Source organism: Artibeus jamaicensis, unplaced genomic scaffold (genome assembly GCF_021234435.1).
Source record: "Artibeus jamaicensis isolate MK-2021 breed Jamaican fruit bat unplaced genomic scaffold, CSHL_Jam_final contig_519, whole genome shotgun sequence".
In the NCBI taxonomy this organism is placed as follows: Eukaryota; Metazoa; Chordata; class Mammalia; order Chiroptera; family Phyllostomidae; genus Artibeus; species Artibeus jamaicensis.
In genome coordinates, this window is record NW_026521871.1 from 3,802,530 (window position 1) to 3,820,403 (window position 17,874).

At 38.9% G+C, this 17,874-nt stretch overlaps 1 protein-coding gene across 2 annotated transcripts in view; it reads left to right on the top strand.

The window, feature by feature from the left end:
- Positions 1-17,874, top strand: part of CADPS (calcium dependent secretion activator) — a 452,323-nt gene that overhangs the window by 363,173 nt on the left and 71,276 nt on the right. For both annotated transcript variants that reach the window (XM_053668933.1, XM_053668932.1), the window contains exons 22-24: positions 6,142-6,288; positions 9,615-9,770; positions 13,528-13,675. In XM_053668933.1, coding sequence (XP_053524908.1) covers positions 6,142-6,288; positions 9,615-9,770; positions 13,528-13,675 — 451 coding nt within the window. The remainder of the gene's footprint in view (positions 1-6,141; positions 6,289-9,614; positions 9,771-13,527; positions 13,676-17,874) is intronic.

A 17,874-nucleotide genomic window follows, 5' to 3' on the forward strand; every position in this document is an offset into this window, starting at 1 on the left:
AACTCTATTTTTTTAATGTTCACTGTGATCAAGACAGTTATACTTAAAGAACAGTTGTGAAAAGAAAAGGTTAAAATGAGTAATATTTACATTTTTAAAATAGCTATAGTCTTGAAAATAAAAAAAAAGAAATAGCATTTGCTTGCTTTGGTTTAAATGTGGAGGCTACTACTACCGACCCACATGGAGGAAATGACTGGTATCCTTCTCTGGTTCTTAAATGGCCCTAGAGGTAGGGCCTCACCCTCTGCTCATGAGCCAGAAGGCTAATAAAGGTAATAAAATTGTTTTCTCATCTGCAAAACTGATTTTTTAAAATGTCCCTACTCAGTATCTGAGAATCGTCATGAAGTTCTGTGACAATTTCACTAAAGCCATTTTATAATCTGTTAAATTATTCAGAAACCAAGTAAATTACTGCTAAATCCTTTTGAAGCATTGAATATTCTTAACACTGTCAGAAGTAAAGATAGAATCAAAATCATTTTCACAGTTGGGGGTCTTAGTGTGGGAATACTTTATTGAGGATGTTTTAATGATTGAAAAATAAAATTTGAACTCATGGATCAGTAATTTAAAGGTTTGAAAATTGGTGAAGGATTAATAGTTGTAAATAATAACCTAAGAGTCTTTTATGTTGATATGGTTTTTTAAGTAACTTTTAACATGATCGTGGTCCATTCACTTCACTAAATAGTATGTGCCTTTCAGAGTTACATAGAGATATTGGAGAGTGGCAACGAAAATATAAGTGAAATTAAAATTCTTTGAAACCCTACACGTTTTATCAGGGGATTTGCATGCAGAACGTGGATGCCATGGGACAGATTTGCAGAATGGCCAGCACAAAATAAAGGGCAAAAGAGCTTGGGGACATGCTCAAATGCTAACAGGAATGAGTCTCTACCCTTCCTTACACATGAAGAGAAACAAAATAGGAATAAACATCTGGCCAATTAGAGAACCGATATAGAAGCAGATTCATTTTCCTTTGTAGAATTTTTTCCCAAGTAAAGAATGATTTGGGGGGAATGTTTATCATCAGGCTTACTCAAAAACAAAAAACTGACCTAGATAAACAGATTTAGTGCCCTCAGTCTTCTCTAATTTTGTTGTGTGATCCCCCAACATACACACACATGCACACCAACTACAGCCTTTCTCTCCAACAATTGTTAACACTCAGCTCTGTTTTTCCACTTTTCAAAAGTCATAATTACAGGCATGTGACTATAGGTTAAATGATGAGACATGCATTGTAAAAGTTTTATTCAGTAAAAGTAGTATTCAAAAATGTTAAAGAAAACAGCACTGTGACAAGCTTGCTGAAAACAGATTTTAAATGTTCTTCAGGTTTTCTTACTTCAAAATATGGCCATGTAAAGAAAATAGAGATGTGGTCATCATTTGAGTTTGATATAACTTATTTGGCAGAAAGGGTAAAATGGCTAAATCCTAATTCTGCCTTTCTCTGAAAGGATGATCTTCCATCTCTGCAAGGAGAGAAAAGAGAGGCTGCCCTTCTATTTCTATTAAGCCAGATATAGTCACGATTAGAATTTCTGCTTTGGTGGAAAATGTTATCACATAGCTACTAACTGCAGGAGGAGATAGTCAGCCCCTCGAGGACAGGCTTAAGCCAGAGCCCATAACCCTCTCCTGGGTACCCTTCAGGAGATATCATAGAGTCACCACCCACCTGTATGGCAGGTTGACCACAACCCTCCTGGCATCCCTGAATATGAGCTTCTGGTCCTAACTAGCAGGTGGACAACATTTCTATCTCTTTAGGGATGTTTCACTGTTGGTCAAGTCATCATGAAAGAAAAGTTAGAAAGTAGTTAATACAAAACTCTTCAAGTCTAGTACCCCCTCCAAACTACCCTTCCTGTGGCAGATCATCGTCCGGTCTCTGCTTAAACACCTGCAGGCACAGGGAATCCACATTTTGTGGTGGCTCATGTCAGGTTAGGATGGCTCTGAATGGGAGAATGGAACACTGCTTCTTGGTATATGTGCACAGAAAAATCTGGACTTATCAAAATGCACTTTATCTCCCTCTGCCTGAGATATACATGTGAGAAGTATTTTTTAAATAGTACCATTTTCCATATTGTCAAAGATGTCAATATCTTAATGATAATAAAATGTCAGACCAAGGATGCCTCAGCAAAATGTTGGTAGCCTGGTTTAAATTAGACAAGTACTAGATGTGGAGTCAGAACTCTTGACTCTGCCAGTAATTTGCTGGGTAACCTTGACAATCAGCAGACCTTTCTGAGTTTCAGAATCCTTATTTGAAAAACAAGGATTTTGAATACCCAACACTTTTCCAACACTAACAGTCTAGAAAATGTGATTTTTCATAGTCACTCCATTTTCATATTTGATCACCATTGCCTCCCTTGCATCTAAAGCAGGGCCTGGGACATAACAAGTGTTCAGTAAATATTTATTGATTAACTGATCATTATTAAGGAACTCATACAGGCTGAAAATTGTAAGGATACAATAAAAAAAAAAAACTATGCAAAAGGGAGGGAAAAAGTTCCATTCCCCTGACTGAGGATTTTAATCTAGCTGAGTCTGAGTGACAAACACACAAGAAAAATCAATGTAAATCTTCACCATTGTATTTGCCAAATAACATACATCAGAGCAGAGAGTAGAAGGGAGTAGAAGGGGGACCATGAGGGAAGCAGCTTGGACACTAAGATTTCAAGAGGAGCAGAAGTGCTGGAAAAGAGCGTGAGCAGAAGTGGAAATTTGGGATGAAGTGGAGCATCCATTAGAAACTGAATGCTTGGTTGGGCCAGTATTAATTATAAAGGAGGCAAGCGACAAGGCTGGAGAAATGTTTGGGACACCCTAAAATCCCATGAAGTTTGAAACTTTATTCTCTAGGTTATGCATTCTAAACAGAAGCTTTACAGTTCTCAAAGCTGGTGAAAATTCTTTCTTGGAAGGGGGAGGGTAAACATAATCTTACTCTTGTTATGTATATGTATAAAGCATAGGTATACTTAGAGTGCATAAACATATACAGTATGATGGTGGTATTGAACTTTCATGTAGAAGGCAGGGGGACCGGTGATGATAAAAGATTGATAAGTGTCATTCTAAACTCTACGAAGATATCAAAGAGTGCCTGTGCCCCAAAGTAGGTATCAGACCTAAGAATAAACACTGAGAGAGACATTAGTGTCCATAGCATGAAGGAAAGACAAGATGTGTTATACACGTTCTGCAACAAACGGCTAATAAAGTAGAAGACATTTGTATCTTAAATCTACCTGGATCTAAAGCTTCTTTCAGAAAAGACCCAAACATATCATCTCTGCCTGGAGACACAATCTTGATTATAGTTAATTCTAGAAGCAAGGAATGACTCTATCTCTAGTCACTTTCGTCAGTAGAAATGATGAGGCACCCACATATTTGTAACTTAAATTCATGTGGGAGAGAGCAGATGAGAATTTTGTCATCCAGTGTTCCAGAGGCGGGGCCCTTTGACATAAATGGGAGCAGTCCCTTTTCAGCAGCATCCCCAAAATGAATGAGTCTAATTTTTAACATACATCAGTTGTTAGAATTGCAATTCACACTTCTTTTACTATTCAGAGATATCCAATTATGATTCTCACGGAGAAGCATGATGGACTTTATAGGTATTTGCTAAAGGGCCTCTAAAATAATAATTTGTTATATCCATCAGCAGCTCCAGGAGCCTGATCTGACCTGAGTGTTACTAGAAAATTTTCCCTTTTCACATGTGTGTTAGTAAAATATAATGCTTGGAATTGCTTCTTTAATCATTAGTACAACTTATATCCAAATGAATTAGTTACATTAGTAATACACAATATTATTTTGCTAAGAACAGAATTATCAAGCATGTTTCAGCCTTTCATAAATAGAGTACTAAAATTTGTCTCATGAAGGAAATGTTTCTATGAGTCCAGTGCAGTAGTCCAACCAAAATGTCACATTTTACAAATATAAATGTTTTGATTAATATAAGTATTTTTTATTTTTGTGTGCAAAATGAAGCTCATTTGTAATTTGTGTACCAACCATCCTCTAATATATTTTAAATTAAGTTGTTTTTGCATACATTTATATGTTATTCATTCCTAGCTACTTTTAATTTGCTCAGAATTGACATTTAACTTTCCAGGCTGCCATCTCTAAAGATCCCCTAATTCCTTGATCATTATTCAGTGTGTGCATCATTTAATGATCACATTTGCTTATATAGGCTTACACATGTCTCAGTGGAAATCGCCGACAGTTTTGTTACATGGCAGTATTCAAGACTGAGAACCACCAGGGACTGAATTCAAAGGCAAATTCCCTGATGCAACAGGGAAACATGGAAGGAAAAGTTCCATTTTTCCTTCTACTTAATAGTCATATTTAGCTTCTCTTGAGAGTTCCCACAGAAGCGCCCTTCAGTCCCAAGTAGAGAAGTGCAGTTGGCTTTTGCACATGTAAAGTGTAAAGGACACATCTGTGAGATACCTGTTCCCCTTAAGGAAGGGAATGCCAAGTAGGCAATTTTGCATTCTAGGATTTTCCACCTACTAGAGAGAGATTTACAAGTCAGGGCTGTATTGTCATTGTGAAAGAATGACCTGTTTCTAGAGGGAGACATGTGTCCGGACTATCTACAGGGGCCAGAATTTCTGACTTACCAGGAGATCTGCCCCCCACTTCCCCAAGCAAGCCCAGAGGCAGCTCCAGCCCTTGCAGGATTTCTGTTAGTCAAACACAGCTTGCCCAGGGCAGAGCTGCTTTGGCAAAACTCACTCTTCTCCTGCAAGATCCAAAAAGAAAGCCTCAACTCCTTTGCCAAAGTGCTGTCAACTCTACTTAAACAGGAAGGCTCCTCTCAGATGCAGAGTTAGGCTGGGCTCTACTGTGCCAGTGACTTTGGCTGGATGGAATACCCTTAAAATGCCGCTACGGTGCCAGCTTGGAGAAGAGTATGTGACACAGTCCCTTTGAAGAGATACAGTTGATTTGAGTTGGCATTATTGTTTTGTTTTATTTTCTCTCTCTAGTCATAAATCCATCCATTTCTCTTTCATCATATCAGTTGATGGGTCTTTGTTCAAAAACAAGATGTCCTATTAGGTCACATTTTAAAATGATTTATTAATTTTTAACTTAAATTTTAACTTTTTATTAAAAATGTACAGCTTTAATTTTCAAAAACTAAAAACACCTATAGAACAATCATACAGATCAAGAAACAACAGAACCCCGGCACCCCAACAGCCCCTGTCATTCATTCTAATGTCTCTGTCTTACTTTCAAGGTAGTTACTATAACAAGAGGCCACATTCTAAATCCACTTATGGTCAAAGAATTTACTAGAACAGCTAAATTTGAGGTTTTATTCTTTGTGTGTGTATAAATATTTTTTCATTTTAATTGGACTTAATTTGGGAGTGAAAGTTTCCATTTTTTAAATGTCCTGTGAAATTATTCAAAGCTAGTTATTTTTGATATAATTTCTTCATCATTGTCACCAGCTCTGACACCCCATTGCACATACACCTGTCTTCAGAAGTAGCAGTTTAAAAGAATACTGTTTCTGCCCACCACCATTATTTATGCATTCAGATTGGTGAATGTCCTGTTACATTATGTGCCTAATATCTAACCTGAAGAATGTCCCTCCATAAAAAAATAATCTATAAATAAAAGAAAAATAAAGTACTTCACCATTTGTATCATTCCCAGCTACTTCACAGCAGCCGTAGCCCAAGCTAGGCCAAGAATTGCACAAACTTCAAGTTCTGAGAATGAGACAAGTTCTAGACTCTCATGGCAATGGATTTGGAAACTGCAGACCCCTCACAAAGGCATTTAAATAATGTGATCATTTTGGATAGGAGTTCATGAGTGTCCATGCCTTCATCACTCTGCTGTTAATTTTTTCCCATTCACTTTGGTCATTTTTCTCTGACTACTGAGCCACACCACTGCTGCCCATCTGTAAGATGCTTTCTGAAGTGTGTTTGCTGTCATCTTGCTGTGGACTTAGCCAATTTATTTACAACTATCATGTGCTTCTGCCACATCTGCATTGTCACTGTGATGGTATTTTTTTCTTTCTGTCTGTTTCTTCCACAGGAGTTTAACCAGTAACCTACCCAATGTGAACCTACCCAATGTGAACCTTCCCAAAGTACCAAACCTACCAGTTAACATCCCTCTAGGCATCCCACAAATGCCTACTTTTTCGGCACCGTCATGGATGGCTGCTATATATGATGCTGAGTGTGTATTCAGTTCACATTAGATCTAATTTAAATTTTAGTGATCTTGGCATGGATATGTATTGTTTATTTCTATACATCCTATATAACAGAAAGGGAGAGGGATAATTAGACATATTTTGCTGATCATACAGAGACAATATTGTTTATTTCAGGCATGCAGCATGTTTGTAAGACATTTACTATATATACAGCACTAACAATTTGTCGTACGCCCACTGAATGCTTGAGGACTCTGTTTTATCTCCTGAATTCTTTGCAAAAGGATTCTGCCCCTGATTTTTTGTTTGTTTGTTTGTTTGTTTTTTAATACAGGTGGCATGACTTTAGGAGTTATTCATCCAAAGATTGTCCAAGAAACCTCTTTGATGGACTGGCCAGTCATCTCTGGCCTGAACCAAATCTAAGAGGGAAGCATACTTACCTAGAAGCTTTTAAAATTTTTTTCTAGAGACTGTTTAAACCATAAAGCATATTTCTGGTATCAGCAAATGGCAGGATATAGTAACAGTATGTTCAGGGCTAAATGAAAATTTCTGGATGGATCAAGCCTTAGTCATGTAAATGTTGTGTAAAGATAATTTCCAAGGTCATAGTGCAGTGCCGAGCACTGAGATCTATATAGCAAAATCTCTGTATTTGAGGCAACAAGATTTAAAGAACAAATACTTAAGTTTTTTGGTAGCTGTATCGTCTGTGGTCTGAGTGCAGAGACAGTCTTTACAGTCACCCACACAAAGCCGGGAACACATGGGGTCTGTGTTTCTGGGAGGCCAAGCCGTCTTATCGGTGCCAGCCAGCCAGCAGTTCAGGGGAAAGAACGTAAAGTAGCCGTTCCTTCTATGGCTTAGGAAATGAATTCTCTTTTTTTCCTCAGCAAGAAGAAGATCCAGCACCTCTAAATTCTACCTCAGGGAGATAAAATTAGAACCATGTGCATGATTTAATAAGTGAAATAAGGTTTGGCGATTCTGTACCCTCCTTTGATCCTTTTCTTAGGCCACAGCTAATTATAGGCCAGATAAGCTTTTTCTTGAAAGAGTAAATTGGCACGTTTTCAAAGGGAAGTGTTATTATCAAAGGAATAAAAAATGATCTGAAACTGGCAGTGAGTTTTGAAATCTTGAAATCACGTTTGTCAAGATGGCCCTCAGCATTTTCATTCTTGCTGTAATCCAGGTAGAGAACAGGACATTAAAATGACTGCTCTACTTGGCTCCTTGAAAGCTGCCTGATATTTTTTAAAACCTGTGTTCACTCACAGGTTCACAGAGAAATCATAGGGTCAATGTATCTGATTTTCTTCTAAAGATAAATCAAGTCCCCCCAAAATTTATTCCGGAAAAAAAAACCTTCTAAAAGATGTAAATCATATTCATGCTAAGATGACTATATTGAAAGTTAGATTAGGTATTATCTGTTAATAATTAAAAATAAATATCTGAAAGCTTACCTTATTCTGTGCATGCTCTGTGACATTATACTTGAAAAGATATGAATCAAGACATTGTAATAAAGCAGATAATGGTCTCTGTTCAATTAATTAAGTCATGAGTGGGAACACATTTTGGTAACTGCTCAGCAATCAAAATAATCTTGGTGCTATTGCCTTAACATTAACAGTTTATCTTAAAAATAAAAAGAAAATATTCTTTTCCTCATGTCAAAACTTAATAATAAGCTCTTCAAAGAAAAAGAAAAAAAAACATAGAAGAATTTTTAAAACTCCGAAACCAGATGGGTGTCAAAATGTTGTTGTAATAAATACCAATTATTGCATTCATATGTACTTAATGATTTAAAACATACAACCATGCAGTTCCAAAACGGGCTTTAGTCTAGACAAAGTTGGGGTTTCTTTTTCTCAAGCCCAGGATGGGGGAGGGAAAAGGCTGAACTTCCACAGAGAAACAATGCACCCCCCCCACTTTTGAACAACGCTTATGGCGGTATCTGAAAAGAAGGCGTGGATTCTCAATCACCTACCAGGAAATGCCTGATTCTATATCTTTTCATAATTCCAGTTTCCTCCTTTGCCACCTTTCATTTTAAGGACGTGTTTCCATGTTACCTGCTCCTTCGTGTCAGATACATCTATGTACTGACCTCAGATTGGTCTGTCCTTGAAAACATGTCCCTGTCGGTCAAGGCCACAGGCTCCCTCTCGGCATGTTGGGAGTGCGCCCCTTTCCCACCCCGCAGTAGCTATGTATGCATTTATGCACTAGCTATATTTCTCTCTGAAGCATTAATTCAATGCAGCTGGCATCTGTCACAATAGAAACACCCACTCTCATCTGTTTCTATAGACGATGTCAGAACAAGTGGTAATGCATGGTGTGTTGGACATTTTATAAATTACCGTGTTAGCATTAGTGGTATGCGAGGAAAGGGGTGGGAGGTGGCCACCCCTCAGAGCCCCAAATGGGATTGTTGCAAAACAGAAAGCCAGCCAGAGAAGGGCGAGAGGGTGAGAGATGGAGGATTTCCCATACACAGGCTTTCCATGGATGCCCCAGGTAAAACTTTCTTAGACATCATTGTACAGAAAGGAATCAAGACCAGTTTCTCCATCTGTACAGAGGACTGGGTAAGATGGTGCAATGGTTTAAAAAAAAAACAACAACTCCGGTTCAGAGCCCTAAAGCTTTTCAAATATCCCTTGTCCATTCACCTCCCTCCAACAACCTCATCCTGGGGCTGCCTATGCAATGGGCTGGTCTATTGGAATAATAACCAATCCGAACAAGACTCATGGATTCAAGGTATCCAGGTGCACTCGTCTCAGTTTGAGTCACCCTAATTTCTTTCCAGCTCTTCAAGAGAAAGCAGGTCCTCGCTCACCACTTTGTTAGCACGCAAAGTCTGTGCAGTCTCCAAAAGGCCTCCATTCTGGAGGAGAGCTGGGGAAATGCATGAAACCCGGGATTTCAATAACTGCATGTTTCCATGTAGTTATTATTTGTTGAGACTTACTTCTCCTTCTGGTTCGTGGCCTTCATCTAAATCATCACATGTGTTAATGTGGTTATTAAAAGAAGGCTGATTTTTACCATACACTGTTCTCCTGGCTGTTATGGAGCAATACCTTCCTCAGACTTCTCACTGGTCTGGAATAATTGACTGAGCAAAGCCAACAGAGTCACGTATGGTAAAACTCAAAATCTGTTGGTGGAGAATGCCCCCCCGCAACCACCAACATGCGTCGTTTTGTATGTTGAAGCCACTGTTTGCCTTAAGCCTTCTAGTCCCCAGCTGTCTTTGTGTCAGCTTTTTAAAGCCCAAGACTAGTAGGTGACTCTTGTTTTCTAATTTTTATCCTGCCAGTAATGGGTCAGGAACCTCAGAAGATTTGTTCTGGAAACTCGATGCCCTTCAGACCTTCATTCGGGACTTACACTGGCCCGAGGAAGAGTTTGGGAAGCACCTGGAACAACGGCTGAAGCTGATGGCAAGTGACATGATTGAATCTTGTGTCAAAAGGTAAGCAGAGGTACCTGGACATGCGCTGTATGCCTTCCCCAGCACACCTTGACTTAGGGAAGGGTGGATGGCCACTCTTTGACTGACCACATTTTGAAGGATTTGGAGAAGGTGATTGCTTGTCAATGTCAGCTGGATTGGTGGCCGCCCACATCTAGCTTCTGTTCACCTGCCTCACATCTGTCCCAAACCAAACAATGTGTCTGCCTGTTTTTTCACTGAGCTCCATGAGGAAAGGCTCCATGTCAGTTCTTGTTTGTCTCTGTAGCCCTGATATCTAGCAGTGCCTGGCACAAAATACTTAATATATATATTTAAATGTAAGAGTGTATACATGGTGGATAGCTAGATGAAAATTGAAGAAGCACACACAATTCCAGAGCCAGCATATCCAGTACAGGTAGTAGGGATCCAGTGAGTTTCCAACCATGTGAGCAGGAGCTCAGCAGCATTGTTCATCTGTGTATATGAACTGAGCCTGTACTACCTGCCAACTCTTAGTTGTCTTGTTGAAAATCTAACTAGATATCAACAAGAAAGCATAAGACATTTTGCCTGCTTTGTTACTGTGGGATATAAGATCGAGGTGGGAAGGCTGCACCTGAAGTTCCCAGGTAGACAGTTCTGAATGCAAAGAGAAAAGAATGAGAACAACATGCATTTCTTCAACAGAAATTGTTTGAGCTCCCCCTATATGCCAGGCATATTGCTAAGTTCTTGGGGTACCAAGGACTGCATCCTTCCCTCATGGAGTATCTGTGTCTGTACTGTACATCCTCAGATTTAACACCATTATTACCAACCTGTCTATCCCCAGGCACAAGCCCAAGTTCTTTTTCCAGTTCACAACTATTCCATTATTTTTTTCTTATTCAAAAAGAAAGAAGAATTAAAAAAAAAAGACTGCAAGCATCACAGGCCACTCTAGATCTCCAGATGTTGTATAGTTTAGCTGATGGACCAGTTGTGGGAGGTGGGGGCTGGGTTTGGCTGGGAGTGCTTTGAATTCATCATTTTATATCTTGGAAAAAGAAAAGAGAAGTAATAGCATCAACACTGGAAACCAAAAGGGCAGAAGAACAACACCACCCCAGGTAGGTGAGCATCTCAGAAGGAATTAGGAAAAGAATAATGTGTTATGGAGAATCTGGCCAGGTGTTTGCTGGAACTCTAGGGAGTTTTAAGTCCTGGGAATCCAGATTTTGTTCTTTGTTCTTTTTTTCCCCACTCTGAAAATCAAAGGCAGGCCTATTTCTCAAAAGGTCAAATGTTGCCTTAGGGTTTTGAATCTCACTATCTCCTACATAGTCCGTATCAATTTTAGGGAAAACCAATCTTTTCCTATAGCCAAACCATTGCACAAAAACCTATTTGTGAAAGAACAGTAGTTCCTTTGTGGAAAAACCCTCACCCCTGGTCTGTACTAGTGGCTGCAATGCATTAGAATTAAGACTTACTAGCTTCTGACCTGTACACACAGTTGCACAGGCCAGACATGTGTGCCCTTCTCTGAGGAGCCAGTTTTTTGAGTAGGGAATAAATAATAAGGAAATGACATATAGGTGTGAAAGGTGGATAGTGATTCTATTTTATCCCTTACCATGTATCTTTATGGGTCAGCCAGCTCAAAAAGTGTGAGCCCCTCAGAGATAGAAGCTCCTCAACCATCCCAGGTCCTGGCATTGTGCTTGACACACAGTAACTGTTAAGTAACTGTTTATTAGTAGAAGTTGGACAACTGCACAGGTACTCCTGACCCTAGTGTCTCTCCCAGTTAAGGCCCCAGTCCTTAGCACAAACACAGACAAGAGCAAACATAAGTAAAAATGTCATCCACAGACATTCAGAGTCAGAGGATAAAACTTGAAGCAGTCCGTGAATGTTTTCAGATGTAGAATCCACATTAGTACAGACTAGAACCTTTGCTTTCCTCTTCAGGACAGAAGAAATAGCCCTTGTTCTAGGACAACATAGTAAGGACATGATTTAATAGATGTAAATATGCAATGCCACAAAATCAATCAGGCACTTCTAATTTCCAAGTTTCTAAGAAATTGTAATTATTTCTCTGGTGGACTTAACAGAGCCTCTGATCTAGTCTATATCTTAGATACACAAAACAAGGTGCCCTAACTCTGCCCTCAAGGAGAGTCGTTTGGATTAAGTGACCTCTTCATTCCCAGCTTTTTGGTCCCATAGAGTCCTCTCAGTAGTATTAATTTTGCATTTGGCTTCCTCTTTTCACAGCCCCACACTCTAAGGGCTATGAACAGCTCTCCTGTGAAAACAGAAGACGAGTACCTCATTGTAAGGGAGTGATTTAGCATTTCTATTTCTCCAATTGGGCCGGAACTGGCACCCGAGCCTCAGAAGATCAGCTCAGGGACCTGTCCAACTCAGTCCCCATCAGGCCTCCTTTTCACAAAACCAGAAAATGATGTATTTTCAATGTAGCTTAAAATGATCATCATGATTAGAAAGCTACTGCAGTGCACGGAGTCTTTAGAAGCCAAGATACATTTATCTTTAACATGATCATATAATACATAAAAGTGTTTTAAGATTTTTTTTAGTTGTTTTCTTAAGAACTGGGCTTCCAACCTTAGAAATTATACTTGGCTTTCCTGCCTGCACCCAGGGTGTGTTAGCAAGCTGGCATCCTTTCCTGAGCTAACTAGCTGTGTGGTCCCTCTATGCACTGTTAGAAAACTGCTACAAATGCCTCTTAAAGCAATGCTTTCTTGGTGGCTGCATGATCTTCAGAACCTGATGGCGAACAATGTTAAAAAGATGTATTTGACAAAGCAACCTCCAATAAAACCACTTACTAACCAGGTGCCTTTCTTTAAAGACATGTGATGATGTGACCCACTTCTCTGAAACATTTAAAAATATAACTGGGCCCCTTTACAATGCTGAAATCAAGGATTAGACCTCACACCTGTGTTTCCAGCTGGCCATGTCAGACCAGGTTTTTTCTAGGGGCAGTCACCACATTGCTGGGATCATAGTTTGACCTAAGTGAGAATTACGTCCCATTAAATTTCCCACCATTACACAATTCTTGAATTGGTAAGTATTTATGACATTTTTATTTATAAAATGAATATATTCTTTTGCAAAATAAAACATTGACATTGCAGCACAAACAAACAAATACAGTGGAGGTCCCTCCTTCCCCCCTCAGGAAATCACTTCTGATTTCACTCTCTGCAAAGGTAGCCATCTTATTTTTAGTCTTTTATGCAATATAATAAGCTTTTTTCCCACTTCAGTCTCTTTCAAAACCAGAGTTTAAAAAAAACAATAAATGTCATTTAAATTTTTTTCCCACCATGAGACTTTAAAGATTAGAAACTGCTTTTTTTTTGTTTGGTTTTTTAATGAAGTGATTCAAGGTAGGCAGTTGCCAATGTGAGAGAACTTACATATGCTATAATGCTATAATTGGGTTTTTGTTAATTCGTTCATTCTCCTGCAATTAGGGTTCTCCATAGCATGTAAACTATAGGCAGAAATACGCCTAGCTACAGGTGTTCCACATACTGTGGAGAAAGAAGGGTGTGCATGGCTGTCTCCCTGAATAGGCCTTCCTTATTTGGGAAAGTCATTTTTAAAAGAACACATGCGAAGTCATTGTCAATTGAAAGTGATTACAGCCTTCAATTTTCTTTTTTCACTGACCTCTCAGAAAATGTCTCCTCCTCCTGCTGCCATCTGAATGCTGAATTGGTCTTTTCCTACTTTGTTTTAATAGAACCAGGATTGCATTTGAAGTTAAGCTGCAAAAAACCAGTCGATCAACAGATTTTCGAGTCCCACAGTCAATATGCACCATGTTTAATGTTATGGTTGATGCCAAAGCTCAATCAACAAAACTTTGCAGCATGGAAATGGGCCAAGAGGTAAAAAAAAAAGAGAGAGAGAGAGAGTGAGAGAGAGATCCCCCCCCCATTGATCATGTAGAATAAAACTTCACAAATTCCTTCCATCTACACTAGTCTGCTAGTTTCAGAAATATACTCTAACGCTTGAGGACTAAGCCACAGATGAATGTTTGGTATCTGTTTGTTAAGTAAATGTCTAAGGCATGTGCTAATGAGCACACCGGTCATTTGGAAGTGATTCTTGGTTGGAGTTGGGGTGACCATAAAGTTCCTTTAAGTCAAATGATGTTTGATGATCTTATTTATTAGGCTGGTATCTCCAACAGATGTTTGCCAGAATGCAAGTCATTTTCACATTTGAAGTGCATTTTATCACTTTAACATCTGGACAGCAGGAGAGCTCTCTTCTAGGATATATAATGTTAGATCCCCCTGCTACCCAGTCCCCAACAGCAGGTTCTGAATTTTCAAAAAATCACAGACTTTGTTTTTTTAGATTGAGTTGAATGTGAATCTTCCCTGACCAAAAGTTTAGTCCTTTGCTAAGTTTCCAGTTCCAAAGTGGCATTTAAAATGTAAAGGAGAAAGAAACAGCAACTTGGGCTTGATTAAAAACTATCGTGATCATTTTTCTCTGATGGCCTTAAGCCAGCTAGATATTCATATACCAATTTAGAATTAATTCAGAAACATTTCTGGCAACTCTCATGTTGTTGCCAATTGGCATAAATTGCTCCTAAATCAGATCTTTCAATACCAGCCCTACATGCTCAGAATTTTGACTAAATTATTTTTGCTCCTTATTCGTTATTTATTTTCTCTTTCAGCACCTTCCTTTTTTAAATGTGGGTTGGTGGTATTCTCTTCCTGGCATGATCATCTTTAACCTTCTTTCACCTCCAGATCAGCTTTCTCAGCTGCTCTTGTCAGCCTCCATTCCTGACTGATTTTCTTGTTGGGTACATTTCCCTGGGGGTTATGTTCTAAACACTGGGGTCAAGCGCAAGGGGTTCTCTTCCCCAGCTCCATTTGCTGCATGTGAATGATCTGGAGGAACAGTTCTCAAACTTCAGTGTATGTCCCACTTACCTAGAGAGCTTCTCCAACCCAGATCGTTGGGTTGCACCCTAAGAGTTTCCAATAGGTCTGGGGGGTGTAGTCCAAGAATTTGCATTTCTGACAAATTCCCTAGTGATACTCATGCTGCTAGCTGGTCTGGAGGTTCAGTACCCAAAAATGTTTTAAGAAGACATGCTTAGGCATAAATAACAGCCTCCTAAGGAAGGCTTACATTTGGTGTCTTGCTCTGGCTGTGCTGCACACTGCAGCTAGTATGTCACTCAGCCTCTCCGGGCCTCAGTTTCTTCATTTGTAAAATGATAGCACTATTCTAGTTTTATTCAAGCTGTTTTTAGGTATAGAATCTGTTCTGCAGATCTCACCAAAAGAGGCCAGCATGTGAAATAAATAAAATTAGAGCTGCTGTGAATGAAGTCAGGGGGTCAGTGGCCAGCAGATCAAGGAAGCAGGGCCCAGAGCCCAAGCTACCACATTCCTCTCCACTTCTGCCTTCTTCACTGCCCATACTCCACCTGCCCATCCTTCTCTGGGTGACTCTGAACAGTCTCCTAGGCTTCACAGGGCCCACTTTAAAAACCCTGGTTATGTGATCTCTAAAGAGCATGGGTGATTTCCAGAATCCTGTGCCTCCTGAATTTTTCTCCCCTTGGAGCTTCTTTTTTTTTTTCCATTAAGATATAATTCACATACCATAAAATTTAAAGTGTACAATTCAGTGATTTTTAGTATATTCACAAAGTTGTGCAACCATCACTACAATCAATTCTCGGATGTTTTTATCACCCTAAAAAGAAACCTGGACCTATTAATATACTTCTCCAACTCTCTTTTTCCAGCCACAGGTGACCACTACTCTACTTTGCAATAATAAAAGCTTGCCTGTTTGAGCATTTCATATAAATAGAATATACTAATATGTGGCTTTTTGTGACCTCTTTCACTTGGTGTAATGTTTTTTAAGATTTATCCATGTTGCCCTGGCTGGTGTGGCTCAGTGGATGGAACATCAGCCTGTGAACTGAAAGGTTACCAGTCTGATTCCCAGTCAGGGCACTTGCCTGGGCTGTAGGCCAGGACACCATTTAGGGGCTCGCAAGGGGCACCTGATCAGTGTTTGTCTCCTTCTCTTTCCTTCTGTCTTTCCCTCTCTCTATAAATAAATAAATAAAATATTTTAAAAGATTTATCTATATTGTTACATGTATCAGTACTTCCTTCTTATAGCTAAATAATATTCTATTATATGGATCTACCATATTGTTTATCAGTTCCTGAGTTGATGAACATTTGAATTGTTTCCACTTTTTAGCTACTCCGAGTAATGCCACCATGAATATCTGTATAGAAGTTTTCATGTGGATCTGTGCTTTCAACTCTCTTTGGTATATAACTATATATAGCCATTCTAGTGTTATCTAATTGCAGGTTTGATTTACAGTGATGTTGGCCATCTTTTCATGTGCTTATTGACCATTTGTATATCTTCATTGAAGAAATGTCTACCCAAATTCTTTGTTCACTTTAAAAATTGAGTCAACCTTTTATTATTTCATTATGAGTTCTTTCCATATCCTGCATAGTAGACTATTATTATATATATGATTTACAACTATTTTTCTCACATTGCATAGGTTGTCTTTTTCACTTTTTATAGTAATTCTTTAAAACACAAAAGTTTGTTTATGTTTTATGAACTCATTCCTCGGAGTTTCTTGATGTGTCCCTTTTAACTGAGGTTCGCAAGAATACTCTTGCTATTCCATGGTGGGGAAGAGTTGGAACACGAGGACTGGCCTGCCTTCCCCTCAGCAGCTTTTCCTGTCCCTCTTCAGATTGGCTGGGTTGTGGCCATGTTTAGGACTCCCATATACCTGGTCAGACAGCTAAATAATTCTTTCAAACAAACCAAGTCACTCTAATCTTAACTTTTTTCTTTTTGAACTAGCATTTCAGAAGAGTAGTTGTGGGAGGGGGATTGTTTTCATAGATCCCAACTGAAAATCTGATGAAATTTTGAGGCCATTTCCCAGGAAAAAGCACTATCACATAATTTTACTATACAGTTTCAGGGGACCTGTGAACGTTTTAGGCCACACTAAAGACACCACTTGGAAATGTATGATGAGAAATAACAAGTCCTCTGAGGGGCCTTGCTCTGTGGCTGTAACCTTGAGTAGAACTTCAATGAGAGGTCTCATGCAAATAGTTTCTTGTTAACTCTTCTCACTTTTGAGGAAGGGATATTCATCTCCAAAATAAAACAGAACAGTTAAAATTAGATTGACTGAGGATGACTGGAAACATCCTGAAATTGGGAGAAGAGATAAAAGTCTAATTCTTGTAGTTATCACTTTGCAAGTATTTGATATTTAAACTTATATTATAAATCTACTTACTGCTACTTGCTTCCACCTGTATTCCAATGCCCTCAAGGTGTTTGAGACCAGATGCTGGCCAGGTGATGCAGTATTCTACAATTTTAATATCACTTCCTGAATTTCATTACCGGGGTAAAGTATCATCTAAGGGCAGCTGTTGAAATATGTATTTAGTATATGTTTCCCTCTTAAATATTTATTTTTTCATTAAAATTTGCAAAGCACCAATAGAGAGGAATTGTGTATTAAATAGTTTCTCACTTGGTCTAGTGTGTTTTCATCTCATTTCCAAGGTCAGATGGTCTTAAGAGAAAGACAACATACACACAATCTGTTCCATGACAAGGCAAAATGTGCAGTACAGAAAGTCAAGTGGAATGATTTTCACAATGTGATTGTGAATTTGCAGCAACTTAGCTCATTAGAAGCAAAAGTGAACTCCCCAAATGTTTCATGCCATTGAAGATTTGTAGTTCCCTTGTCATCAGGAGCTAGGGCCCCAGAATATAATTTACGAGTGTTATTATTGTTATCGAGCCAATCCACAAAGGGCAGCAGAAAGGATCGAAAATTACAAAAATAGGAAAAATCCCTCTTTGTATCCACATTGGAATGCATATAAAATTAGATAGTTCATCTGACTGTAAGAAATTCTGTGACAAGATCATCTAATTGGGGGGGATAGCAATTTAACAATGCCCCAGTATTACTTATACCCTTCATGCAGCTTCATATCTGCATGGAACAATTACTCTACCA